Source organism: Amborella trichopoda, chromosome 9 (genome assembly GCF_054954075.1).
Source record: "Amborella trichopoda isolate Santa Cruz 75 chromosome 9, AtrichopodaSantaCruz75HAP2 v2.0, whole genome shotgun sequence".
Taxonomy (NCBI): domain Eukaryota; kingdom Viridiplantae; phylum Streptophyta; class Magnoliopsida; order Amborellales; family Amborellaceae; genus Amborella; species Amborella trichopoda.
The window spans coordinates 8,036,751-8,064,494 of record NC_142344.1 but is presented as its reverse complement, the minus strand read 5'-3'; the positions used below and the strand labels follow the sequence as shown (position 1 = coordinate 8,064,494).

Sequence of the window (27,744 nt, the reverse complement as noted above, 5' to 3'; positions counted from 1 at the left end):
TAGAACCACATAAGTCGCATGTAGTACTAAGATGTTACCATTACTGTTCTTCTGGTTTCTATTCGAACACCATTAAATCGTGATGGGACATTATTGAATCATAAGACTAAGGTATTATTCATGATATGAAACGATAGACTAGGATCCATCATTTTCGTGGGGTGGATAATTCCATCATTTTTCCTCTATAATAACATTTCCCCACTGCAGTATAAGACCATTTTCTTTTGGTGCAAGGAGGTTAAAATCGCTATGAACAGTAACATATCAAATCCTAAAGCTTACACTCGTTGCATGAACGAAAAATTTTCTAATTTTGTGTTTGATAAAGAACATATACCCAATAAATGGAATATATAGTTTTATTCCATACATTTCCAAATGTATTTGTTCACCAAGGTGCCTATCAATTCTTTTAATATATATATATATATATATATATATATATATATATATATATATATATATATATATATATATATATAAAGTAGAAAGCCCTTTAAAAGTTGTTTCTTGCCAAAGAAGATTAAGCTTTTAAAAGCGTTGCTTTGGAACTGGAGCAACTTGAACCAAGCCCTTTTGTTTTGCCTTGGTACGTGAAGCATCTAGAGCCAAGTAAAAGCAAGAATACAAAGTGAAAGTGAAAGAAAGAGAAAACCCACCTTACTTAAAACAAGGAAGAAACCAACCTCACCTTCCTTTTTGCCACACAATATTATACAAATGTTAAAAGGAGCTTTAAGGGGAAGAAGAAGAGGCACACCCACATCTTAAAAGTAGAAGAGCATGCACCCTTTTTGAAAAGGAAGATGGGAAGAATGGAATACAAGCGTCACAATGATGATGCGCCTTGGCACCCATTCCAAGAAGGATATAATGAAAGTGCTTTCCCACACAATTCCATTAGCATATTTGATTTGTGAGTAATATATAAACCTCTTTGTGCCCTCATAATTGAGGTTTATTCCATAAGGATATGTGCAGAACAGGTCGACCTACCCCTGGTCCCCGTCTTGATCTGGGAAAGGGACATTGAAGGTTGGGTCCGAGTCAACTGGGCAAGGTCTGTCCCTCACCGGCAAAAGATGCAGAGCACCTCTTATATGCAAAGTGACCAAAAATGCCCTTTAATCACCAATTCTGTTGCTCCCGGCCCGTATCAATGTTCACGAGATCAAAAGAACTGAGAGAATAAGAATAGAGAAGATCTAAATGCACACAGCTCACCTGAATTTCTTACATTAATTTGAGCTTCGTAATCAACAACCACTTTCAAATTATTGAAACATCTGTTGTTCACATGAATTAAGCTAAAAATTTGGATGTAAATCACCATCTAACTTCATATACATCAACATAAGCTTCATTCACAAAGGTTCTTTATTCCATCAAAACGAAGGCAACCCCATGAAACCTAGTCATTATCATTAAAATGTTGGACTTGTTTATTACAACATGAATCCAATACGCATATATTCCAATATGCATCATACTGTAACTCCAAACTAAATAAACAAACCATCGCAGATTCATACCTCTACAACCTGCATTATTAGTGGAACATAAATATATGCCATAGACCCAATAAGTGCTAATATGTACCGCTTTTATCCACATCACCAAATAAGCTGAAAAAATATTGGATTTTCTATGTTCTTTTTTATGAGTTTTTTTATATTTCATTTTGAGTGGGCGAGATGGAATTCAAAATCAAGACCACAGTGGTTTGCTTTTGACCTCATGGACTCAAACCACTAAGCCAAGAGGCCAAACACCATTTTTGTGTTATACATATGCATGGACTGGATTCTCGGTACTGATTGAATCAAGAGGAGAAACGGGTGTCAAAAGCTTCCTCCCAGAATGTGCCCCAAGCAAAGGGTCAATTGTGCGTCTCCAATCACTGTAGTTGAGAGCGGAACCAGACTCTGATAATGGCATCCCATTCACAAAGAAAAAGGGGGTTCCCGTTACTCCTCTCGAACACCCATACTGCCACAAAAAACAACCGAAATAAGCCAGGACTTCAGTGTTCATAAGAACGAAGGTCATGCAATGAAAAAATAATACGAGCACAAGTGAGAGAGAGAGAGAGAGAGAGAGAGAGAGAGGGGGGGTGGGGGCAGAGAAAAAGAATCCAGCTAGTCAGACAGGAAAAAAAAATTGTAAAAAAACCACTCTCTCCCACCTTAAAGGAAATTATTGCTTTTGTCCTACTGCTGCTGTTCTCGAAGCCAGATTCCAGGGCAGAGAAGTTCCCCACGACCTTAGCTGCAAGCTTCACTATTTCCTTGACAATTGATTCTCTGGACTTATGGAAGGTGGGATTGTTGTAAAACTTCTCCTGCCAATTATACCCAGAACCTGATGATTCAGGATTTAAACAACTACCTGATGATGTGCTCATCATAACTAAGTTATTTCTATGCTTTTTGATAGTTGACTTTATATACTTTTCAGTAATTATTGAAAAAATCTGCTCAATTACGGCAATATCTTTTACGCCTCGATGTGGACATCCTAATATTGAAGAACCTATCCTAGACAATTTATTTGTTGCCAACAAGAAAACTGAGATCAAAGACTACAATGGCAGGAAAACATTTTCCTTTTTTATTGACATGAAACCAACAGAAAAATGATGACCAGTGAGGAATCCAACTGAGTGATGATATTCACTGCATGTTTGTTGCACCAAAGAGTTCTGGAATCCCTGTCCTCTATGTGTATATGGTCAATACTTTTTATTACTAGAAACATAAAGTAATGCATTAGATTATTATTTGGTAGGCCAGCTTGGCTTGCAAAAGAGAGGTTCAAACCCAAAACCTCTCTCAATGGAAACCAGGTCCCTCATAGTTAAGCCAAAGTCCTGGTTGACAAACAAATAACACAGGTCATCTTAAGCACCAAGAACTTTAGGAGCTCTATAATCATTTCATAAACACACAATACTTGTTGGCTAATTATAAGTGCTTGGTCACCATGAGGATATTTGCTCAAGCAATCCAACCATAAAGGACTTATGAATCAATTCATATAACACTCAAGGGCATACACCCATATAGTGTCTTGTATCTTGGAGCAAATCATTCTTTCATACAAGATCGAAAGAAACAAGAAAAAGAACATAATCTCTAAGCTTTCACATCAGGTAAAATACATGTCAACTACTTCTAGTAAGATGTAGTTGGCTTTGCTCCCTAATTCAAGATGTTGGTGTTCAACTCGCATCCAACTATATGAACACAATATAAGGGCTATCAATATCGCACAGAAAAAGTCTTTTAAAGATATAGAGGCTAACTAACAGTTCAGTTGACATCATATTTCCATTGGTTTCATGTCAACACCTCATATCAGCATTTAAAACCCTGGCCCAGGGCTCTGACTTGCAGGATCCATGCCCTTGTCAGAGGGAAACTTGGCCGAGTCAGACTACCTGACTCAGCCAAATCGCAGATAAATATTACATAAGCTATCGCTGGCTTGGGGCAGACTCACTTGATTTTTAGCATTAGTTATGCATATCAAGCACCCTACCAGGTTGAAGTGACCGTGGAGAGTCCAAGCCCGAGTCAGCAATTTTTAATCACTGTCTTGCAAAAAGCATGCAATATGTCAGCTTGACAAAGTGGACTTTTGTAAGCAATAATATAGTAAAAGATATATCCATCACCTTGTTAAAAAAAAAAAAACTGTCATCTTGCAAAAGTTGTAACTCTAACACAAATATGTTTCTGTTAAAAAACTGTCACTAATTGAAAGTCGCAGCATCGGTTTTGCAGAGAATATGGCTTTTACTTGATAAAGATAAAATTTTATTTTGTAATTTGTCAATTGAAAATAGGGTTACATGGAAATACTTTGGCGTTCTTTCCTTGAAAGGATCACTATTGATTCGCCCCAACAATGTGTTTATAACCTTGGTGCTTCAATGTTTCTGACAGAGAATTCCATTTTTCCATGACCCAGTTTACTTTGACAAGAGAGACAGGAAAAACTATACTTCTCCAGTATGAGACAAAGACTAACTCAGTCTTTTATATATTAGAGGAGATGAATCATGCGAGATAACTAATTTGGAACTAGGATCAAACCAACATAACGCCCAAATACCCTTAACAGGTAACCAAAAGATGAGGGGAAACATTGTATCGCAAGGTGTTGAGAAGTTCTGTGGTCATTTCTAGAAATACTAAATCATTTCTTTGGTAGTAGCTCAAACGACAATAGCAGTTCTGCTAAAGGAGGCTTTGGAGATCAAAACCCATGTTTCATCTGTTTATCAAAAATAATACTAGTAAACAGAAGAGAAGAACAAGAAGAAACAGAGACAGGTACATTTACAATAATGGAATAAACAAACTTTTTAAAAGTGTCACTACAGGATTTTACTTAAATATGGGTCTATTTATGGTGCAACTTCAGCTGCTCCATAAACCATGGCAGCTCTTCATCCTCATATAATGAGCACCCAAAAATGTTCCAAAAATATCTGCACATCATTTTCCAATCCAAAAAATGCATTTGGAGCTCCTCAAAAGCTCCAACTATGATTGATATACCGTCCATAAAATTTTTCGATTGGATTGGTAATTGAGCATGTTAGGGCTCTATACCCACTTTTTTTTTTCTTTTTTTTCAGGAGATTGATTTTTGAGAAGAAGAGAATGTTTGGAGCTTTTTTTAGGTCCTTTTGAAGAAAATGGGTTTATGAGGTGCAGCTCCACAGTTTTGGGCTCAGCTACAGCTACATCAAAAACATTTCCATTAAACACTAGATGAGCAACTACTAGGGGCTCGCTCACTCACACGTTGCCACAGTCCATTTGCAAAACAAAAATTCAAAAAACACAGTACCAAAAAAAAAGACATGTTAAATATAGCATGACTTGATAGACCACAACAGCCAGTAAAGAAAATTCCTTGAAAAGCTAGAAATATGAGGTGAATTTAATAAACTGAAGATACCAACAAGGCAGCAACAAGAACGGACTTTCAACCTGATGTTTAAAGAACGTCTCCAACAATGGATATGTGGTAGAAGAGTTCAATGTATCCGCAATATGCAATGCACGGCAAGAAACAAATGAATTGTCGTGGTATCTGCAATTGCAAAACCAAATAAGATTGAGAATAGTTTTTCGTACTCATACATTAACATATCAAAACAAAAAAAAATTGACAACGGAGAAATAGGCTGGGGAATGGATTCAAATTTTGAAACACTTTCCAAACATTTAGAACCTGTGAAAAGATAATATAAAGGCCGTATGTTGTTATCATGTTAGTTCAACACATAATTCGTCAATTAGATCATTATATGCTCGCACCCCCAAAGTCAGTTCAGCATGCAAATTGAGAAGGAAAGAAGCAATAACAAGAAAGACAAAAAATACAAGTTGCAGTACATAATTCCCATAACATGACTAAGACCCAACTAATCAATTAAATCAAAACCATTCATTTACATTTCCAATTACCATTCTTTTACTTCTCCAGAACCAATCTTTACACAAAATCCAAGATAAGCCCAAAAGAAGTAAGATCACCAATAACAGTAATACATCTAAATACACCAATTAGTCAATTACATGTGACCTTTTCCTTTTCATAAGTAATTCATTGAAATCCACCATTTTATCTATCCTTTAAATATAGTACGGATGAATTGAAAAGAGTTCATATAGATGAAGTCAAAGAAAAAGATGAAGAGAAAGAGGTAGTCAAAGAAAACCAGAAAGACAATGAAAGAGAAAGGCAATTCACAGATATAGATGAAAAAGATAGGTAATATTACAGAACCTAAGCAATGGAAACGCTATTTTAGGGCATCAAACAGAATATATGAATGCAATTTGCAAAAGAAGTAGAGAGAGAGACGGGGATCAAAGAGAGAAGTAAATTAATACATATGGATGATGAAATGGAGACTTACGGTAGAGCAAATGGGTGAACAATGAGAGAGACGTGGTGAGAGTAGTCATGCAGAGCCTTCTTGAGAGGTGGCCATGCGTCTCTGCTATCGGGGCAGATGGGATCGAAGAAGGCCTCGACGATAATGGAGTCAAGGCTCAAATACTTGTGCTTATACAGAAAACCATCGTACCTTGGTGGAATCGGAACCTGAGAGTCAACTGTGAGCACAAGCATAGATGAGCAAAAGAGCCATAACCACGACACTACGAGAGCCGAAACCCTAATCTTTCGATCCTCCATGTGTCTTTTTGGGCCTGGATGAAGCTCTGCTCTGCTCTGCTCTGAAATTGTCGCCGAGCTCAGTGAGAGATTCTCCGCTCCGAAGAATAAGAGAGAGCGAGGAGGAATTTTAAGTTTCGTGGAAGGCGTTAAATAGTTACTAATGACGGGCAACGACTTTTGCAGAGAGGATTATATTATTCTATTTGAATGTGAGATATTTATTTGCAAAAAGCATGTAAAAAGAAAAAGGAAAAAATACGAAATCAATTACCGGGTAAATTCATTTTAAAAAAAAAAGTTTATATAAGGTGCACCTAAATGACCCACTAGAAAGTTGTTCTCATGTTGAAAAACCTTTAAATTGATCTCGACCTTGACATTCATATATATATATGAAAAAAAAAGGATTTTTTGGTACTTAAAAGAGTTTATCTTCTAACACATTATCTAGATGACCGTTTATTTTCGAGATTTTCAAGTGTTTGCTTCATCGTCACTATTTTTTAAAAATTAAATTTCATAGTTGGGGACAACAATGGATTTCATATCAGAAGGCTTTGCGGCACCAAAATTGTATTTTCGGCATAGTTTTGAGGTGCACCTTACTTCAATAGTTTAATGTTGACACCTTATACAAACTTCACCCTTTACAAAAATACTGGGAGTACTTCTACACCATTTTGAGTTTCATTTCCAAGGTAATGGTCATGGTTTCTATGAGTCCATGTAGAAATAAGTGAGATTCTTAAAAATTTATTTTTGAGATGGATTTTTCGAACCCAATTTTTAAGGACATGCAATATGTAACATGGAGATCATGAATATAAAAATTAAATAAATTTAAAGAAATATACATAATTATTTTGTGAAAAAAACATTTGGAATGTTAGTTTCAATTGTTTTTAGATAGATCACCTATTTGCATTCATCTTTAAGATTGATGCTTTATAACTTGAGACCGTATATTGTAGAAAGGTGGTCCAACCTGCATGAAACAATTTCCCATTGTTAATATCCCAATCCAATTGTCCAGATAAAGGAAAATATACTTAGGTGGGCGGCTATATCACTTTGGATGTGTGATCTGGTTCAAGTAGAAGGATTTAAATGGGCAAAAAGAAAGCTGAAAATGTTATGGCTGGAAATCGTGAGAAAATATATGGAGACTTACAATCTTATTGAAGATATAGCTCTTGAAAAAACATAATGGTGAAGCAAAATTCGTGAAATCGACTCCAAGTAGTTGGAATAAGACTGTGATGATGATGATGATGATGTTGGAATAACCGCTCTAATTAATCAGACTTACGTGATATATACTGGAAAGTAATGAATATGGGCCGGGCTTCCTGCCCCATTTTTCCGCCCTTCTCAAAACTAACAGGAGACTTGAGTAGACCTTTGAACTTCTAAGTTATAAGAGAAACGTGTGATTCACCATGGGGAAATGAAGCTCTATACTCGCAGCAAAATGGTGTTATAAATATAAAAAATCATTGCTGATTGGGCATGGTGAGACCCATTATTATGCATGCAAATCCCATTATGACCGTCTGCAGATATGCTCTTGACTATTGTGTACATCTTGAACAATGGTGTATTCTATACCTAAACCCCTAATGACTTTTATTATGGTAGAAAACATGATATATCCCATTCACATCCTTAGAGATTGGCTGATTATATAGATATCCCATCTTATCTTATTACCCAGTAGGTTACATAGAATATAAATTGAGTGCATTTCTACCACATGCTTTGAGAAATCTAAGGAGTGAGTAATATGTAATGGTAGTACCCCTATACCTAGTTACCACGTACGTTGTGGTTTTCAATCTTACTAGCAACACTTTAAAAAAAACGAACATCCTAAGGTATGAAAAAACAGATAGGGGTCTGTCTTCCTCACTAAATTATCCAAAAATAAAAAAAGAAATTGACTTGAAAGAGATTGAATATAGATGTAGACTTTGGCAAAGATATTCTTCCACAATTCCACTAGAGAATGATAGTAGGAGTATTCCCATTTGTCACCGTTTCAAACTCGAACTAGCAGTAGTATTGGCCATGGGTTTGACAACGGTCTCGCCTTTTCGAATGAAATTCATGGCCCCTTCCAAGTTATAAGAGATCAAAGTGATAAACAAATGAGAATGTGAATTTCTAATTTAAAGCACGATTGCCTTAGAACTGAAGGATAAAATAAGGGGTAGCAACGGGTCAGGTCCGGGTCTGGCTAGGCTCGGATCCGGTCCTAAAAATATGGTGTGGGACCTGGACGCGAACCAAAAATTAAAATGTCAATATATTTAACTATATGTAAATATATTTCATATATTGGACCCTAAATATATTACTTGACCCGGACCCAATCCGTTGGGTTCAATTACAAACCCATACCTGAACCCATATTAGGTCTACCCCTCGGATCGTGGGTCGAGTCCTAGTTCCTCCTTGCACGAAACAAAGCTCTCAATAGAATACTGCTCACTTAATTCCCATGAAACACCATTAACCTCTATAACTTATGACTTCCACCTCTTTCTTCCAACTTCAAAATAAATACAAAGTAAGGTGCATTTCCAAACTTTATCATAAGATGCAATTTTGGCATCGTAAATTCTTAAGATAGCCTGCTAACCTATTTTAATATTTAATTATAAAATTTTATACTCCAAAAATGATTCAAACCAAGCATATCTACAAACTTATGAAAATCTTGAAAATGGGTCGTCCAGATAGTGTTGTGATCTGTACTAATTTTTAGAAATTTAAATCTTTTTTTTTTATTCATTTCCGTACATCTTGTCATTGAGATGATCAATTAGATTGTTTTCCAATGTCAAAATATCATTTTCCAATGGATGTTTTATTTGCACATTAATTCTACAATATAAAAGGTCAACCTTATATGAACTTTTCCTATATAAAAATCAAATTGAGGATCTAAATCTCATTTTCATTTTCTTACCTATTGGGAATAGAGTTTGATGTGATTCACATCCATATAATTGTCCCAATCCTATCGTTACAATAGTTTTTGAGAAATTTACACTAATATACCAAATATAAATGTTATTAAAGAAATTTCCCCCATTTTTTCTATTTTATTTATCCTTTACACTCTCTTTTTTCCCCCCAAATTCCTCCCACTTTTAAATCTAAATTGACAAAACTATTTTGTAATTTCACATCTTGAAGATCCAAAGTCATGCTCACACATACTCATTTCTTTTTATATTTTTGTTTTATTCCCATGACTACCACTATTTCGGATCTTTAATATCCAAATTCATATTCAATCAATCTTGAAGATCCCAAAGTCGCATTGACCATCCAAATTCATATTTGATTGATTTTGAAGATCCCAAAGTCGCATTGACCTTATGTATTGAGACTTAATTTTCGGATCTTCAAGATCTGAAGACAAATATAATTTCGAATCTTGAATAAGTGAAGTCGTGACAATTTCGAAAATATAAAAAAATTTAAGAAATAGTCAAATCTTAAAGATCCAAAATGGTAGTAACTTAAGGATAAAAAAAAAGGAAAAAATAAAATATACATGTAAAATAAAAAAATCAAGGGATTTCTTCAAACATCGACTTTTGGAAATATTAGCATAAATTTATCCTCATCTTATGAAACTTTTATAGAAAATGCCATTTTATTATAAAAAATTTAAAACAACCATATATATTATATAATTTATGTTTAAGCCCCATTTTTTAATAGTGTGTATTGTATTTTAGTTTTGGTTTTCTTTATACATCAGATTGAGGTTGAATTTGGGTACTTGATACATCTCACCCTTTCACATTTGAAAAAAGAAAATCGTTTGATATCAAAATAAGTAAAGCCTCACCTCATATCACATCGAAAATTACAATTCAAGTATTGAACAACCTTTTTATTAATCATGTCATCTTGAACATTTATAATTTTGAAAAAAAAAAAAAAAAAAGATTTCAAGCTAGAAATATATTGTATATTTCAACAAATTGTGTAGGCCATCCATTTTGCCCTAAAAACAAGTGTTCAAAGATTTGCAAGATCATTACATTTATTGAGTTTAAAAGTTTGTTGTCGGTGTTGGAAATTGATTTTAGATCCGAGATTTCTGTTGTCGGAAGTGCGTTCCATATGAGGATTTGAGGTGAGGAATTATTTGGTTTTTATAAACTATGCATTATAGAAACTTCATCATTGGAAAAAATACAAATTAAAATACAAAACAAATAAAATCACCAAAATACTTTTAGACCTTAAAAAACAATATAGGATATTTTTTATTGTTTTTATTTAGTTTTTTAATATTTTCACAATGGTGTTATGATAAGAAGTATGGATGTCAAAATTTGACCTTATTCAGATACATACAAAAATATAATTAGAATATAATATTTAATATTGGAAAAAGTTTATACAACGCTGCATATGCACCTCAAAAATGTATCGAAAAAAGTTGTCTTAATGTTGAAAAACTCTCAAATTGATCATCTCGACGTCAAGACGTATGGATATGAAGAAAAAATAAATTTCGAGTCCCATTAATAATGTATCTTACAATACAATATCTAGACTGTCTATTTTCAAGATTTCCACATGTTTATAGATCTACTTGATTTTAACCACTTTTTGAGTTTAAAATTTTATAATTAGATATGAAAATAGGTTTTCAAATAATCCTAAGAATTTTCTGCACCAAAATTGCATGTTATGATAAATTTTGATGGTGTGCCTTAATTGGATTGTTTAAAGTTGCAACCTTATAAGGGTGTGGTTTCTATAAGGTTGCAACCTCAAACAATCCAATTAAGGCACACCACCAAATTTTAGCATATATAATTTTGGTGTATTTTTTTTTTAAGATTATCTGAAAATCTATTTTCATATTTAATTATAAAATTTTAAACTCAAAAAATGGTTAAAATCAAGTAGATTTATGAAAATGTTGAAAATGGACAGTGTAGATAATGTGTTGCAAAAATGCACTATTATCAAATTTTTTATTTTTTTTATATTCATACATCTCGATATCGAGATGATCAATTAGTGGATTTTTCAACTTTAAAACAATATTTTTCGATGGAATTGTGAGGTGCATCTTTAATTTTCGGTTGCAACCTTATATAAACTTTTTCCTTAATTATAAAAAGTAGGACTTATATATACAGTATAAAATAGGAAAGTATATAATAAGAGCATTTACCTTTGATACAAAGTAGTCACAATTAATCATGACAATTGGATGAGAAATTGGGTGGCTACATTTATTTCCTTAACTAAGTTCAAAGTTCAAAAGAAATATTTTTAAATTTTATGACACACCAAAGCTAACAGATTTCACATCGGATAGTTGTAAGTAATTGTGATATTTCTTTACCAAAGGTAAATAATGTGATTGTACACAATCCCAAAATGATAGACGAGGCTTATTAAATTTCGATCCTCCCCCACCTGTTGTTTTTTTCTTTTTAAGTTTCTCCGACTTTTCCTTGGTTAGTATCCAGCACGGCTCGGGCATTTCAGCCTGGTACAAGTCGGGCCCCGATCTCTATGGAGTAGAACCGGGCGAGGGCTTCAAGGCCCGAACCCGGCCATTTGCCCGCTCTCCTCTTTCTCTATCGCTGTAGAACCACCTCTCAACCCTATTTCCACGCATCCATACCAACTTTCCATTTCCCTCTCTAAAACCCCTCTCTTACTCTCTTCCTCCCTCCCTCCCTCCCTTTTCTCGCTCAAAACCCATCAACCAACAGTGAACGCCGAATCGCACTCTGTTCTCTGCAATGGCGGCCATGATGGTACTCCATCTTTCTCCAAGCTCTCTAGCTTCTTCCTTTCTAACTTTACTATGAACGTTTTAGGGTTTCCATTTCCTCTGCTTCGCTCTCACTAACCATACATGACGTCTTCCCTTTTCCCTCATTCTCTGCAACTATTTAGGCTTTGGATACTATGCTGATACTCTCTCTATAACTTCTCCAACTCTTTGCTTTCTCTCTGTACTAGAAACCGGCTGTGCTTTCATTTCCTCTGCTTTACTACACACATCAAAGACGACCTCTTCCCCTGTTGTCAATCTGCGTGGCTATTTAGGGTTGGATTTTATCATTTCTAAACTAAAGTTTTCTATTTTTCGTTGCAGCAACCCCAGATCATACTTTTGAAGGAGGGAACAGACACTTCACAGGGGAAGCCACAACTGATCAGTAATATCAATGCTTGCACAGCTGTTGTTGATTCAGTGAGAACAACCCTAGGTCCTCGAGGAATGGACAAGCTTATCCACGATGATAAGGGGAACACCACCATTTCGAATGATGGAGCCACCATTATGAAGCTTCTTGATATTGTTCATCCGGCTGCTAAGATCCTCGTTGCCATTGCTAATTCTCAAGATTCAGAGGCAAGTTCTTGATGATTCTCGTCCTCATTCATTATTTTCTTTTTCTAGATCATGTTCGTTGTTTGAGTGACTTCACTTTTTGTTTCACTTTGTTTGATACTTTTCTCTTTATGTTTTTGGTTTGTTGTTTGGGTAATGTCCCTTTTCGGTTTATACTTTCAGTGCTTGCCTCTCCGTTTTACCCCCCTCTGATCATGCTCATTCGATTTGAACTGGATTTAGTTTGGTATTGACACCAATTCACACATTGGAGCACTTAATTTTATGGTTTTTGTTTTTGTTGATTATGTCGGTAATAAATAATATTTTTTTGAGAACTGTTGACTTTATATTGATAAAATGCAAAATTACAAAAAGTATATAAAGGCATCCCACAGGTGGGTGCTCAGAGTACCAAAATAGGGAAGGGGCGGGGGTGGGAAAAAAAAATTAAATACAATTACAAAAAAATGAACCGCCATTAGGTCTAATTTGGGAGGCATTGCTTCTGGCTTCCATAATGTGGGCAGTCGATAATAAATAATAATTCCATTTGATTTACACAAGAACAAATAAACTTATGGTTCTGTTATTGATTGAGCTCTACTTCAATTATGGATGAACATCACATGACTGAGTTTCAGTAAGTTTATGCAGAAACGTTGGTTTTTTTCTCTACTTTCTTGTATGTATGGATCCCGGTGTACTTTCTTGGGGAAAAAAATGGATGGCCTAACTTAGCACAATTGATTTTTTTTTGTTTGGGAGGTAACGTTTGACCATTTTTCACCGACGAAATTTTAGCTTTGAAATTGAATGTGGTTGAGGAGAACGTAATTGGGCTCCTTATATTTTCTTTGATCCATCGCCCATTGTTTAGGCTCTTAGATTTAAACCTTTGATCATAATCCATCAATTGGGCATGCAGAATGCACATACCAGTGTTCGCAAAACTGGCCGATCTAACCGCTAACCGCCCTGTTAGATTTCGGTTTTGGGCGATTTTGGTGATCACCGGTATTTTAAATGTTAAATAAAATATAACTTCAAATTTGCATCAGCTACGTTACATTGGTAAGTTGGTTAGCTTTGACGAGAAGACACCATATGATTCGTGGTTCGAATCCTGTCGCCCAAGCGTTTTCTTAAACGCTATTTTAAGCCCTTGCCATTTATCTACTACTCAGTAGTGCGTTTTTTTTAACGCCATGTATTTACTACTAAAAAAACGCCATTTTATTTACTATTTAGATTATAGCGTTTTTTTTTTAACGCCATTTATTTACTACTGAAAAAATGCCATTTTATTTACTATTTAGCTTATAGCATTTTTTTTTAAATGCCATTTATTTACTACTTAGTTGACTATTAGACCCACTAACCAATAGGTCATTAGTTACCAAAAAGAAGGGCCTCTATTATATATAACTCAATTTTTCCTTAATTTTTTTTTTAAAAATAGTTGGTCCAGTTGATTTTCTTAACATTATTTTAATATTCTTTACATTATGGTAAAGATTAAAACTTTCTTTGGTCGTTGATACTCATTTTTATATTTTGTCATTTTTTTCAAAAAATTTTAATAATACCCCTAAGCACAAATTAATTCGTTAAAATCTATTTTTTTCATTAATTTTCAACTTCGTTTGAGTGTGTTTTGTTTTAATAACATTCTTTATATGCTTCATCTTTTAGTAGATTTTTTTGTATATTCTTTTATTTCTTCAACACTTTTTTTATCGTTTAGGACTTGCCCGGTTAGAGCGGTTGAATCGGCTGGTTTACCGGTTAGGCCGGTTAAATCACTTCCGGGTCCATGTCTGGTTAACCGTTCCAGTTTGATTTTGTGGACATTGGCACATACATATGGAGTCAGTGCTAGACTCTATAAAGAATCCTTGTTTTTCTTATTATGATTCTGTATGTAGTAATTCTGTTAGATTAGTGCTTCTAGCGATTGGACTCAATGGGGAAGTGGAATTTGATCCATGATGTTCTATTCCTTAGGGCTTATTGTATTCTCATGGAACTGTGCCTATTGCACTCATCCATGAATCTACCATAATTTGTACCTGGGCTGGAGAAACCCACTCAACCTCCTCCATTAATTGCCCAAAATTGTGATATTACCCTAGGCAGGCAGTGGATTAGGAGTCATCCTGAGGTCCTTGCATTTTGATGCAGGTCATAACTTATAGAATTATATTATTATTTATTGAATATTCCCTATTCAAAACTTCATCCTTTATGTAAGAATGTTTGATCAATTAGGAATCTCTAAATAGATGAATTTTCTTGTGCAAGTAGGCCTTGCACAAGTAGGGGAACAACTTGGCCAAGGGACTCCTACCACACCAACAACCTCTCCAAAATGATATTTATTTCATTCAGCACAACATAACATGTAGTATCTTGGAGAAGAATAGAATTCCGTGGCTGTCCAGGCTCCAGAGGTTCTGCCCTCTATATCACTACACTTTCCTTGTAAACTCTTCTTGAAGTCAAGTAGCTGCCCGCAATCATGGATAGTGAGAAGCCCAAGGTGTAATTATCCAGTCTTCGTAGACTTCTTGCTGGTGTATCTGGTCATTATTGTCCATAATTGATCCAACTTGCGTCTTGGTGTTACCCATGAGGACCCACTTGTTAATATAGTTAAGTTGGATTCACCCTAATTCATTGGAAGGGCCTAAGTTGAATAGTCCATGTGGCTGTTTCCATTGATCTAGGGGTTTGGAGAACCTAAGAATTATCTATTCTGCAGCTTTGTTTTTAGTGTTTTACCTTTAAGTGAAGATTCAAATAGCTAGGGTCTATCTTTTTTGTTTTCTATTATTGAAAATTAAATTGGTTGTTGAGATGAGGATGTTGAGATAGATGAGCGGCATGACAAGAAAGGATAGAATTCGACATGAATATATTCGAGGGAACTTAGGTTTAGCTTCAATAGGCAATAAGACGATGAAAAGTAGACATGTGCAGTGTAGACTTAATATAACACTGGTTAGGAGGTGTGACTTGGTTCAAGTAGAAGGCTCTAAAAGGGCAAGGAGAAGGTCCAATAGGATGTGGATGGAAGTGGTGAGAAAAGATACGGGGACTTATGGTCTTATTGAGAGTATGACCCTTGATAGAGCAAAATAGCTGAACATGATTTGTGTAGCCGACTCCAAATATTTGGATAAAGCTTTGATGATGATGATGATGATGACTGAAAATTAAATTGGTCAGCAGATGGGCATGCTAATTAAACTATGGGGTTCAACAAGCTTTTGTTATTGCAAATTCTTAAAGGATGGATGTCTTTGTGATTGACTACTGTTTCAAGTTGGTTGGGCTCTGGTGGATATCCTGGTTGCCATGTGGCTGCACAAAATGTTCTTGTGTAGGTGAAGGTGGGCTTCTCTTGCCTTTGCTTTTGTGTTGCAAGTGTGGTGTTTTTCCTTCCTTTTTCCCCCACAATAATGATATCCTTAAATGCGAAAAAAATTATCGTTTTTATTTGAACTGCACACTGCAAGTGCTGATAATGTCGACAGGGACATGGTTGTTAGCAAGTGCTGATAATGTCGACAGGGACATGGTTGTTAATGTTTGATTGGGTCAGGGGCTTATAAGTGATAACTATTATGAAAACCTAGAATAATTGCTAGAGATGAAATTATTTAAAAAGAAGAATAACTGTAAAGGATTAAATGTTTGATGAGGCTCCATACAATGTGAAACATGTAACTCTTCAATTACTGTGCATACCACTTAATTATCATAGAAATAGTTCAATCTATGATTTAATCCGCTTATAGGAGAGGCCTGCTCACTTCGAGGGGCAACATAACCCTCCATCTCTGAGAATCATTCCCCCGACAACTTTCCAACTCCTACTCCTGGTAGGCATTTTTACTTCGGCTACTCAATGATATATCTCTCTAAGTTCCCATGTGATTTTCTCAAGTTTCTGTTGAACTTTCGAGTCTTGGACCAATTCAGAGAAGGCCCACTCTCTCATGGGATGCAAACAGATAATTAGCTGCTTGGCCAGATGATTTTGTGGTTATGTAAAAGAAATATTTTTTTCTTCATCAATCGCACTTAGGATGGTGACATCGTGCATGCCTTAAATATCTTTCATTATTTTGCTACTCATGGATAATGTAATGGTGAGGTCCTACTGGCGAGTTCTTGAATGTGTTTGAATTTCTTGGATATGAAGTTTCATATATTTATTAGTCTTCATTTTATTCACTCAATTACCTGAATCAGTCAATTGTTCTACGTATTATTACAGTAGAATGGGTTGCATTAGTTCATCTCTTATTCTCCTCATTTTTTGATGCACTTGACATGAGATGTACACTGGCATTGGGAGTTATGAAAAGCAATTTGCTCTTTGCCCATGCAGTGCTTTCACATTGTACTGGCTTCTCTTGCCATCTCCTTGCTTTGATTTTCTTTTCCTTTTTCTGGAGGGAACATAGGTTTCTTTTCATAGTTTGGCGATTTGGTATGTTATGGTACTGGTATAGAAAGCAAATTCTATGGACCATTCAATCATTCTGGATTTTTCAGCTTTCTTTTTATTTGGATTCAGGTCGGTGATGGGACTACTACTGTAGTCCTTCTTGCAGGAGAATTTTTAAAAGAGGCTAAGCCTTTCATTGAGGATGGGGTGCATCCTCGGAATCTAATACGCAGTTATCGTATTGCATCCTATTTGGTATGTATTTCTATTTTTAACATAAAAATAAATGGTTCCTGCAATAAGAGATCATGATTTACTGTTGTTTTGGCCTGGATCATTGCATTTCTTTTGCAGGCAATAAACAAAATTAAGGAACTAGCAGTAAGCATAGAGGGGCGAAGTTTTGAAGAGAAGAAAGATCTGTTGCAAAAGTGTGCTGCAACAACCCTCTCTTCAAAACTCATAGGTGGTGAAAAGGAATTTTTTGCTTCAATGGTTGTGGATGCTGTAATGGCCATAGGACAGGGTGATAGGTTGAACTTAATTGGTGTGAAAAAGGTAGCATGCTTTCTCTTTTAGATGGAAATTTTACTTACATCTCTCATATTACTTGCTGTTTAATTTGATGACACTTCCTTTTACAACTAGAGTATTCAAAAGCTTAACTACTGTTTGTAACCTGGTAACATGTATTAAATTAACTCTTCAGGTTTTGATGGAATTGCCTGTTCTCGAATCCTTTAAGTGTCGTTTTAAATGGTTGAGGGCCAATCTCCCTCTTTTAGATCTTGCAGGCAAAATTAACAAAATTACTACATAAGTATATTTGTGTCCAGAAACATTGTGTACAGGTCTTGTACAATTGTGGATCAAAGTACAGAAATCTTGTAATGCTGTGCATATAAATTCATGTTATATTGGAAGTTGGAAGCCAAGTTTCTGAAACTCATTTCAATTTTAAGCATTCAAAAAAGAAAAAAGAAACATGAAGTCCTGTTTGGATGACTCTAACGCCTCCACTAACAAGGGGAGTTAATTTCAAATGTGTGAAAAACCTTATTTTTTTGTTTTTGTTTTCTTGTTTTTCAGATTTGGCAGCCATTCTGGTGGTGTTTTGTTAATGAAGGGGGTCACCTGTGGATTGTGGAGTGGACCAAAGTTGTACCATTTTCCCCTCCTAAATGGGTTTGGGGATCGACATTGTTCCTTTTTATATTCTGTCCAAATCGGTCCTAACAGTAGAATTAAGGTTCCTGAAGTTATCTTAGAGAATTAATGGAATGCAGATACTGTAAACGAGCCTCACAGTCACTGTTGTGATGTGTTGGATGTCGACAAATTTAAGTCATGCATTAGACACGTTGGGAGACATCTGGCGTATTGGGATGTCATACCAGCGTCATTGAGAAAAATATCATAAATATTATAAGATTTTAAATATTTATTATTTGATAATCAGTTGCAAACTGTTTTATTTGGCCAGTGAAAGGAATTTTGAAACTAAAAAAAAATGATGAAAAATAAGACTTAAACTTTGAGTTGGGGTTTAGCATTATTTGTGAAAAAATGCTTTCCCCCCCCCACCACCAACACCTTTATTTATTCAGTAGTTCATTTTTTTGGCTACACTTCCGTCTTCAATCTTTTACTACCGGTTGCCAATCACCAAAACAAAACATGGATGTGCGACCTTTTGCTATGCTTGAAGACTTGCATATGATTTTAGAGGTTTCCATACTGATTTGGCCATGGACTTGGTGTAGATTGTAGATAGAAGATGACTTTTGACATGGATATATACTTGATACTCTCAAAATGAATGAGTCAGGAACCATATCTTTGATATGTGCAAAATGATTTTTTACTATACTAGATTGTTCATGGTTGGGTCAACCCTTCAAGGTTCTGGTCTGGTCCATTTAGAGCTTTTTTGTTATGCTGACATAGATGAAGAGAATGCAAAACTCTAGATCCTTGAAGAAATGGAAAGTAACTTGGAAATAGTGTTGGATATATGGCTAAGGTGCTCGGATACAGATACAGATATGGGTTGGATATGGAGGGTGGGCACAACTCCGCATATATCAAAATCCAGGATAAGGATATGGCTATGATATCCAATTAAGCACTTTGATAGATAGTTATACATAGTATACATAAACATCTGCATCTAACAGATTGATGCATATGTATTCCATTTCATGATGCATAACATTATAATTTGTGCGAATTGTATTTTTATGCTTATGGAATTTTATGTTTTCTAGTATCCTAGGACGATCCAGTATTGGTGTTGGTTCTGCATGGTACTTTGAGGATATAAATGTGTCATTGCATTGTAGATAGGCAACTTTTGACTTTTGATATAAACAATATTCGAAATTGCCCTAAATTTTGGGATTACCATCTGCTTATGACCCTTTTTTTGACCCTTTTTTTTGAGAGTTGAAAACTTAATTAAAATCACAATATACATGTACCTTCTCCCTTCATTAATTATAAAGGAAAACATGGCTACATTTTCTTCGGCCTACCTGCTCGCTTTTTAAAAACTCTTGTTTTGCAGATGATTGACAGTTAGGATACTATCTTTGAAGTTAGACAATAACATAAAGAAACTTGGCATTGCCTCCCGCCAAAAATTTCCAACTTGGGAAAGGGTGGGGTGGTGTTTTCCTCTTCCCATTAAGTTTTCTTGCAATTAGTGAGATCCAGAGGATTCTCCTTTCTGAACTGCAAACTTCAACTTGTGCCCTTCTTTTGATATTGATCTTGGAGCAATTATAGCAACTCCACCAAATTAACTCTATGGTCTTCGCAATGGGGATCATCCGCTTGATGTCAAGTAGAACAGAGAAGTCTGAGGATCACAGGAATTGTGCTGGGAAACAGACCCAAGACACAGCAAAGAGGAATCTTTTTCTCAATTTCACGTGATCGTGGAAATGTACTGGCCTTGTATGTTGATGCAAACTCCTAAGTTTGGTTATTTCTAGGAATCTTGTTATGTGGGTGCATGTTTTGGAACCAATACATGCATTCTATTTCATATTATATTCATGCTTTTGGGAGTTGTTGTCAAGCATTGGGAATTGGTGCATAGAATCCAAAGGTTTTAAAGTTATTCTAACTAAGACCGAGTATATGGAGTGCAAGTTTAGTAATAGTAGGAGCAGAGACGAGGAAATAGTCAAGATTTATGGCCAAGAAATACAAAAAAGACCGCACTTTCGATATCTTGGGTTGATAATCCAGGAAAATAGAGAGATCGAGGAAGATGTTACTCACAGAATTAGAGCTAGGTGGGAGAAGTAGAGATGTGCAATTGGAATTTTATGTGATCGCCGCATATCAATGAGGCTGAAGGGAGAGTTCTATAGGACAAGGGTGAGACCAACGTTGCTCTATGGGGTGGAATGTTGGGCGGACAAAAAACAATATATCCATATAATGAGTGTAGCGGAGATGAAGATGTTGAGATGGATGAGTGGCAAGACAAGAAGGGATAGAATTTGAAATGAATCTATTCGAGAGAATTTAGGCGTGACACCAATAGGCAATAAAATGAGAGAAAGTAGATTTAGGTGGGCTGGCCATATGTGGTGCCGATCAAGTACAACACCTGTTAGAAGGTGTGAGTTAGTTCAAGTGTAAGGATTGAAAAGGGCAAGGGGTAAGCCCAAAGGACGCGGCTGGAACTAGTTTGAAAAGATATGAGGATTTATGGCCTCACTGAGGATATGGCCTTTAATAGAGCATAATAGAGAACCAGCCGATCCCAACTAATTGGGAAAAGGCTAAAATGATGATGGTGCATAGGTTTTTGATGTTTGCATGTGCAGGTATTTCTTGATGAACACTGAAAGACACATTTTGTTGACAAAGAAGTTGGGTTTCTATTTTTAACAGACACAAAGTTTGGAGAGGAAGCTTGGGTGTTGTATTTAAGGGGCTTTGTCAGAGGACAAGTTTTCATTTTTTTGAATTTCAATATTGAACTATTGTAAAAGCCGTTGAGCTTCTTTTGAGCTCCCTCCTAGTTGTTGATTGCTCTCTCTATTATTTTAAAGAATCTCTTTCAGATTTTTGGTTTATTTGTTTTTCCGTGATGAACTGTTTTTGTTGCCATTGACATTGACTAATTTTAGAGAGCAAAAATCTTACTTTAATGCTTGTTTACATCATTCATAAAGATGAACTTTGGGTTCTTCCTCATGTATTTATGGGAATAATCTCATTGTTGCAGTTTGGTTTATTGATCAGACATTAGAGTTTCAGTTGGACCACCTCTTATTTCTTTTCTTTTTGTAACTCCTATCATTTGGAGCTTCAATATTTATGGAACATTTGAAGCTATGTTTATAGGGTTATTTATCCGACAAGTGTCTGATTGTGTGTAGGTTCCTGGTGGAAACATGAGAGATTCTTTTCTTGTAAAGGGAGTTGCATTTAAAAAGACATTCTCATATGCCGGCTTTGAACAACAACCGAAAGCGTTTTCGGATCCTAAAATTCTATTATTAAACATTGAGTTAGAGCTGAAATCAGAGAAAGAAAATGCCGAAATCAGGTATGTATTTACATAATGGGCACCATATATAGCAGTGAGGAAATCCCTTTTCTGATTATGCATTTGAATTTCCATTCACAGGCTCACAGATCCATTGCAGTATCAATCTATTGTTGATGCTGAGTGGAATATCATTTATGACAAGTTGGATAAATGTGTCAAATCTGGGGCAAAGATAGTTCTCTCACGTCTGGCTATTGGTGATCTGGCAACACAGGTATGTTTCTCGCTTGATACCTCATCAATGTTTTTCTTAATTATGTTGCATAATGATGCAGGAGAATTGTTGGAAACAGTAAAATCCGCAGGAAACAAACCAAACACAAGCATAATTCCAAGAAATCTATGGTTTCTTTTGCAAACCCCAAGCTAGGATCCCAAAAGCCTAAGCTTTTCTCTCGTTCAATTTTTTAAAATCATGTGAATTACCCCCCTCAAGGCCCCACACACCTTATATGCTATAACTAAATGTTCCAAGTACAAACAATCGCCCTACACACCTTATATGTTATAATTAAATGTTCCAAGTACAAACAGTGTCCAAACGAATAATACATTGACCTGTATATCCTAACTTAACTTAAAATTCATATTGATAGTTTACCCATATGAACTGTACCCGTGAACACTACTCATGAATAATAATTGTAAATAGTACTCATTAAGTAAATAAAAAATTAAAAAAAAACCTAGAATCCCTAGGAAACAAAAACCCTAAAACTAAAACTATAATATACATCATTTGAAATTAAGTAAAAATTGAAAATAAGTATGATTTTACCCTCCATCACATGACCATGACTGGATATATGTGCAGTACTTTGCCGATCGCGATATCTTTTGTGCTGGTCGTGTAACAGAGGAGGATTTGCAGCGGGTCGCTGCCGCAACTGGTGGGACTGTGCAAACTTCTGTCAATAACATCATTGATGAAGTATTGGTTTTCCTCCCTCCATTTTTTCTTCTTATATAGCTATGTAGACTGTGGTGTTGGAATTGCTTATATTCCACCGGATTACTTTTTTTTCTTCTAATAGTCTCCTGATTCTAAACTGCTCCAAGTTACAGGAAAGGTGCTAATTGTAATAGGTCTTTTGGTTTTGTTGATATTTCATCACTAAACTGGAACTGGATGTTTTGGGTTGCGGTTAGGTACTTGGATCCTGTGAGCTTTTTGAAGAAAAGCAAGTAGGAAATGAGAGGTTCAACATTTTTAGTGGATGTCCCAGTGGCCAGACAGCAACCATTGTTCTACGTGGTGGTGCAGATCAGGTATCATGTCTTCTCCTGCTATGCCTCAATGGTTATTCAAAGGCTGCGTGGAACTTGTCGCTAAATTGCAGGAATATGGTGTTACATGGTTTTCTTGACATGAAAAAAGAATTACATGATTTTACTTCCGCTGTTTCCAGTTCATCGAGGAAGCGGAACGAAGCCTTCATGATGCCATTATGATTGTGAGAAGAGCACTGAGGAACTCGACTGTTGTTGCTGGTGGTGGTGCTATTGATGTATGCTCACATGTTCCAAAGTTATAGATTGCTGAATTTTTGAGAAATTCCTGTGGTATGTCATGAATCATGAATCTGTGGTATATTTTTGATTTCTTGTTTTCTTCTGCAGATGGAGATAAGTAGATACCTGAGACAGCATGCGAGGACTATAGCTGGGAAATCTCAATTGTTTATTAACTCATATGCCAAAGCACTTGAGGTATGTCTTGGCCGGGCTGCTCCTTTTCTCTCTTTCTTAATGTCAATCCAATTTTATGTGCTCATTATTTTGTTAGTCAGTTCAGAGTTCAGAATTGAATATTCTTTTTTGTTATTTCATTCTAGTTTGAACATGGGTATCATGACGGTTTCCCGTCTTGGTGCAGATTATCCCACGCCAACTATGTGATAATGCTGGTTTTGATGCAACTGATGTTCTGAACAAGCTCAGACAGAAACATGCACTACCATCTGGTTCCTGATTCATTCCCTTCTCTCTCTCCCTATCTCCCTGTCCCCCCTCCCCCTCTCTCTGCTATATATACACACACACACACCTTACATGATGTGTTGAAGTCTCATCTCATTTTACTGATATCTGCCCCAATGACTTATGTCAGGGGAAGGTGCCCGTTATGGTGTGGACATAAACACCGGTGGCATCACTGATACGTTTGCTAACTTTGTATGGGAACCTGCAGTTGTGAAAGTACGGCAGATCTGATTCCAACATTTTGTGAATTGCATTTTCTTAACTATCAACTATGGCTAAGTTCTATCCCTTGTGCAGATCAATGCCATAAATGCTGCAACAGAAGCAGCTTGCCTTGTTCTTAGTGTGGATGAGACTGTAAAAAACCCAAAGGTACTCTTGGCACAAATGTCAAATATTAAAAGTATAATTGAATGACTAGAAACACACAAGGGCAAATATTGATAGTACTTTTGGAGACTGTGAACGTGGGAAGTTGGAAGCTACAGATGGCATGCTTAGCATGCTACTGATTCAAGTGCTTTCAATTGAACTGTTATTTTTACCTTTTCCTGCTTTAGTGGCAAAAGCTTCAGTATTGTGTTTGCATCGTGATACCTTTTATTTTCAAGAATTCCTGAATTTTACTTCAGCATTTTCTTCAAGTCCCTTTATTATTTTATTTTTTCTGGTACATGTTTACCACTTCACAGCCATTGTCCTTATCTTCATCTCAATTTTCGAGTTCCTTGCTACTTGAAATGTGTTATGGACTTTGTAGTCTATTGAAAGATAAACTATTCTATAGAAGATTATGTATATTGTTCCTTTTCCTTAATGAGATTGTTCACCAATTGAAGAGATACATGGTCTTCTATGTTGCAGTCAGAGAGTGCTCAAGGTGAGGCTGCTGCAAGTGCTATGGGCCGTGGACGTGGTGGTGGGCCTGCCTTCCGTGGCCGTGGGAGGGGCATGCGCCGCCGGTAAATTTCAACGTTTAATTTTTTGTATAGTAATGTTAACCAAATTTGCTGGTGCTTTATTTCCTATATCATCTGGTTTTTTTATTATGAAACAATTTTGTAGTTTTCCTAAGAAACCATGTTGAGGTATTTTTGGCTCTGTCCTTTGTTTTTGCATTTGGCACATTGAGTTTACGACGCAGACCAATGCCTTGCCAAGGGATTGTCTTGTATGGAAAATTTTCTTTGTTTTTTTTTGTGTTCTAACTTCTGAGCTTTGTCACAAGAATTTGAGCTGCCGCTGTAGATTTTGATACCTGGCTATGACAAATTTATATGGCCATTTCACATCTGATTCTAGCTCAGTTTCTTCACATATCATTTAAACCAGATTCCCCCCCGCCCCCCAAATAGTAGGTTGATATTGACGTAAAGCAGCTTCCTCAATATTTCCAATCAAATTTTTACATGCCTTCTGACTCGAGCTAACCCAGATTTGATATTGTTAAAGAGACTTGGTAGGGGATGTGATCAGTGACTTTGCAGTCTCCTGATTTGGCAAGGCAATTTCATTTTCTTATCAATTAATACTATTCCATTTCTCTTGACATCTTTTTATAAAGGGGTGTGGTTTGCATAAGGCTGAGGCCCTAAACAATCAAAGTAAGGCGCACATTCAAATACAATGAAATATGTTGTTTCAGTATAAAAAATATCTATGATGGCCTGAAAATTTATTTACATCTCTAATTATAAAATTTAGAGATTCAAAAGTAGTGTAGATCGAGCAAATCTATGAGCATTTAAAAATCTTGAAAATTGATGATCTAGATAAAGCATTACAAGATGCACTATTTCCAAAAATTGAAATCTTATTTTCAAAAATTGAAATCTATTCTTTTTCATATCAATAAGGTTGAGATGATCAAATTGAGGGTTTTTTTATAATTGAAACATCTTCTAATGAATTTTTGGTGGGTGTCTTAATTTGATTGTTTAGAGCTTCACCTTTATATAAACTTTTTCCTTTATTAACATGTTGAAATGGTTATATATTTGCTAATTCAAAAGTGGATCATAACACCAAATACCTGTTTTGACACTTTTGGGGGTTAAGTTCCATTAGGATCATTGGTCCTGGTTTAGCAAACTGGTAGCTGCAATTTTTTGCGTTGTTACAAATGGCACCCACTTCATATTTTGAACGCTTTTTTATTGTTTACAATAATAATTTGAAAGGTATTTGAGCTCTCTTTGTCATCCGTTAATCCATGCAAAAGCTCACAGTTATGGATGACTTCTTAGGTGTATTGTTGTTGGTTGTTGTAAAGAGCTTTGGGAATATATTTGTTTTAATCAAATTGGACTTTGAATCTTTTGGTTTATTTGGCTGCTGTTTCAAGAGAAGGTCCTCCAATGGTGTATGTATATGGAATGTTTTTGTTTGCAAATTTTATATCAGGATACTCTGTTGCAACTAAAGATGGATTCCATATGTACAATAGGAATTATTTTGGGGTAAAGTTATGCACCTAAATATCAACTGTTTGGCATTTCACCTATTTTTATCAAAAGACAAAAAAAATATCAATTATTCTCATTCATGGGCATGTGTAAAGGCTTTCCCAAATTGAGTAAATGGATGAGATGTTAAATAAATAGTTCTCTCTGAAGTGATTTTTGCTAAATTTCTACAGAAAGGAAACCCTTTGAGAGTAGTTTGCGAGTGTGAAACAATCCAAGTAGATGCATGTTTGAAGGTAGAGAGAGGCAATTTAATCAGATTGTCTCTAACACGTTTTTTTTTGTTTTTTGTTGGGAAATTTATTCAGAGGCCCATGAGGAATGAACTTTTTTAACATTTTACTCATATCTTTTGATTTAATGTCAAATTAACCATTAAAAGGCTCATGATCCTGATTGAAATAAGTTTAAATGGGTAAGATAGGGAATGAAGCAATGAAATAAAGTTAAACCTTTTTGGGATAAATCATATCCTCTCCTTTGCTCTTTCTTCAGTCTCTTGGTTTGAACCCGAGTCTCCCATCTAGATTAACAAAAAGAACAAAGCATTTCTAACTTCTCACACCAACAGCTTTGCTCCTTTAAATGCAAAAGCTTTGGCGATGTAGTAGTGGAGATGAGGGGGCCGATAAAATCAAGAGCATTCCAAGTCCATAGAAGCTCTACACTGTAACTGCAGATGAGGAATGGAAACTCCTAGTAAGAATCCACCCAATTTGGGCAAGTGGTACTGCCTTCACAACAATTTATGTTTGATGCCAATAATGTTTGTTCATTGGGCGAGGAGATGGACTGTAATATGGACTCGTTCAAGGTCCCAATTGCCTCTCTCCCTATCTTATGACACAAAAATGAAAACCATTTGAAATCTCACCGCATCACAAACTCAAAAAATTTGTCCCAAACAACTCAATTTCCGTTAATTTGCTGATAAACTTCCAAAGCCATTAAGCAGAGGCCCAAGGGACCTAAGTTTCATGGCTCTAGAGCCAACTTTGACAAAAGGGGGAAGAGAGAATTTTCCGTAAAAGATCAAAGCTTTTCGGTTATGCAGGCACCAATTTGTTAGTTTTCCTGGTGAATTTCTAGTGGGGTTGAGGAAAAATCCATGTTGTGTGGTGAGCAAGAGTGGAGTTTTGAGGAGAGAGAGAGAGAGAGAGAGAGAGAGAGAGAGAGAGAGAGAGAGAGAGATATTCCACATCATAGGATGAAGGAAGAGAGTGGGGGGTCTATAGAGGTTGAGAGAGGGGCTCATGGGGCTCGAGAGTATTTTTAGAGTTGCGACGATAGGGGTATTAATAAAAAGAAAAATTGTATATAAGGTATCAACATTGTATGGTACGAGCAAAAGGAAAATTGTATATAAGGTGTCAACATTATATGGTACGAGTAAGGTGCATCTAAAAAGCCCACTAGAGAAGGTTGTTTTTATGTTGGAAGCTATTAAATCTATCATCTCAACCTCAAGATTCATAAAGGGATTTTTAGTCCTAAAAATTGTTAATCTTTTAACACATTATCTAGACGGTTCATTTTTAAGATTTTCAAGTGTTATAGATATACTTGATTGTTTTTGGAACTTTAAACTTTATGAGTGGGGACAATGGATTTCATATCATCGCATGGCTTTCCGGCATTGAAACTATATTTTTGTCATAGTTTTGAGGTG

General features: G+C 35.7%; 2 protein-coding genes across 3 annotated transcripts; one reads left to right on the top strand and one right to left on the bottom strand.

Moving 5' to 3' along the window:
- Positions 1 to 1,379: 1,379 nt before the first annotated feature.
- On the bottom strand, positions 1,380 to 6,303 carry LOC18424125 (Thioredoxin superfamily protein). Of its 2 annotated transcripts, XM_006828719.4 has the most exons (4): positions 5,942 to 6,303; positions 5,007 to 5,109; positions 2,189 to 2,344; positions 1,380 to 1,992 (listed from the first exon to the last, which is right to left on the bottom strand). In XM_006828719.4, exons 1-4 carry the CDS (start codon positions 6,220 to 6,222, stop codon positions 1,786 to 1,788), a joined length of 747 nt encoding a protein of 248 aa, XP_006828782.1. In that variant the 5' UTR covers positions 6,223 to 6,303; the 3' UTR covers positions 1,380 to 1,785. The 2 variants fall into 2 exon arrangements, with proteins under 2 accessions (XP_006828782.1, XP_088703754.1); XM_088847628.1 differs by lacking the exon at positions 2,189 to 2,344.
- Positions 6,304 to 11,630: 5,327 nt separating this feature from the next.
- Positions 11,631 to 24,903, top strand: LOC18424124 (T-complex protein 1 subunit eta). Its single transcript, XM_006828718.4, has 14 exons — positions 11,631 to 12,011; positions 12,356 to 12,616; positions 17,184 to 17,309; positions 17,409 to 17,612; positions 21,455 to 21,624; positions 21,706 to 21,841; positions 22,442 to 22,558; positions 22,777 to 22,896; positions 23,037 to 23,135; positions 23,248 to 23,337; positions 23,504 to 23,591; positions 23,738 to 23,826; positions 23,908 to 23,982; positions 24,475 to 24,903. The coding sequence occupies exons 1-14, from the start codon at positions 11,997 to 11,999 to the stop codon at positions 24,574 to 24,576; spliced, it is 1,692 nt and encodes a 563-aa protein (XP_006828781.1). The 5' UTR covers positions 11,631 to 11,996; the 3' UTR covers positions 24,577 to 24,903.
- Positions 24,904 to 27,744: the final 2,841 nt, after the last annotated feature.

What these genes read in the sequence shown, in the direction of transcription:
- LOC18424125 (XM_006828719.4), bottom strand. Translation starts at nt 6,222, where the DNA reads ATGGAGGATCGAAAGATTAGGGTTTCGGCTCTCGTAGTGTCGTGGTTA. An exon ending in GTTCACCCATTTGCTCTACC is followed by an intron (nt 5,110 to 5,941) that starts GTAAGTCTCCAT and finishes TTGCAATTGCAG; the next exon opens with ATACCACGACAATTCATTTG. An exon ending in AAGCAATAATTTCCTTTAAG is followed by an intron (nt 1,993 to 2,188) that starts GTGGGAGAGAGT and finishes TTTTTGTGGCAG; the next exon opens with TATGGGTGTTCGAGAGGAGT.
- LOC18424124 (XM_006828718.4), top strand. An exon ending in CATATGCCAAAGCACTTGAG is followed by an intron (nt 23,338 to 23,503) that starts GTATGTCTTGGC and finishes GTCTTGGTGCAG; the next exon opens with ATTATCCCACGCCAACTATG. An exon ending in AGACTGTAAAAAACCCAAAG is followed by an intron (nt 23,983 to 24,474) that starts GTACTCTTGGCA and finishes TCTATGTTGCAG; the next exon opens with TCAGAGAGTGCTCAAGGTGA.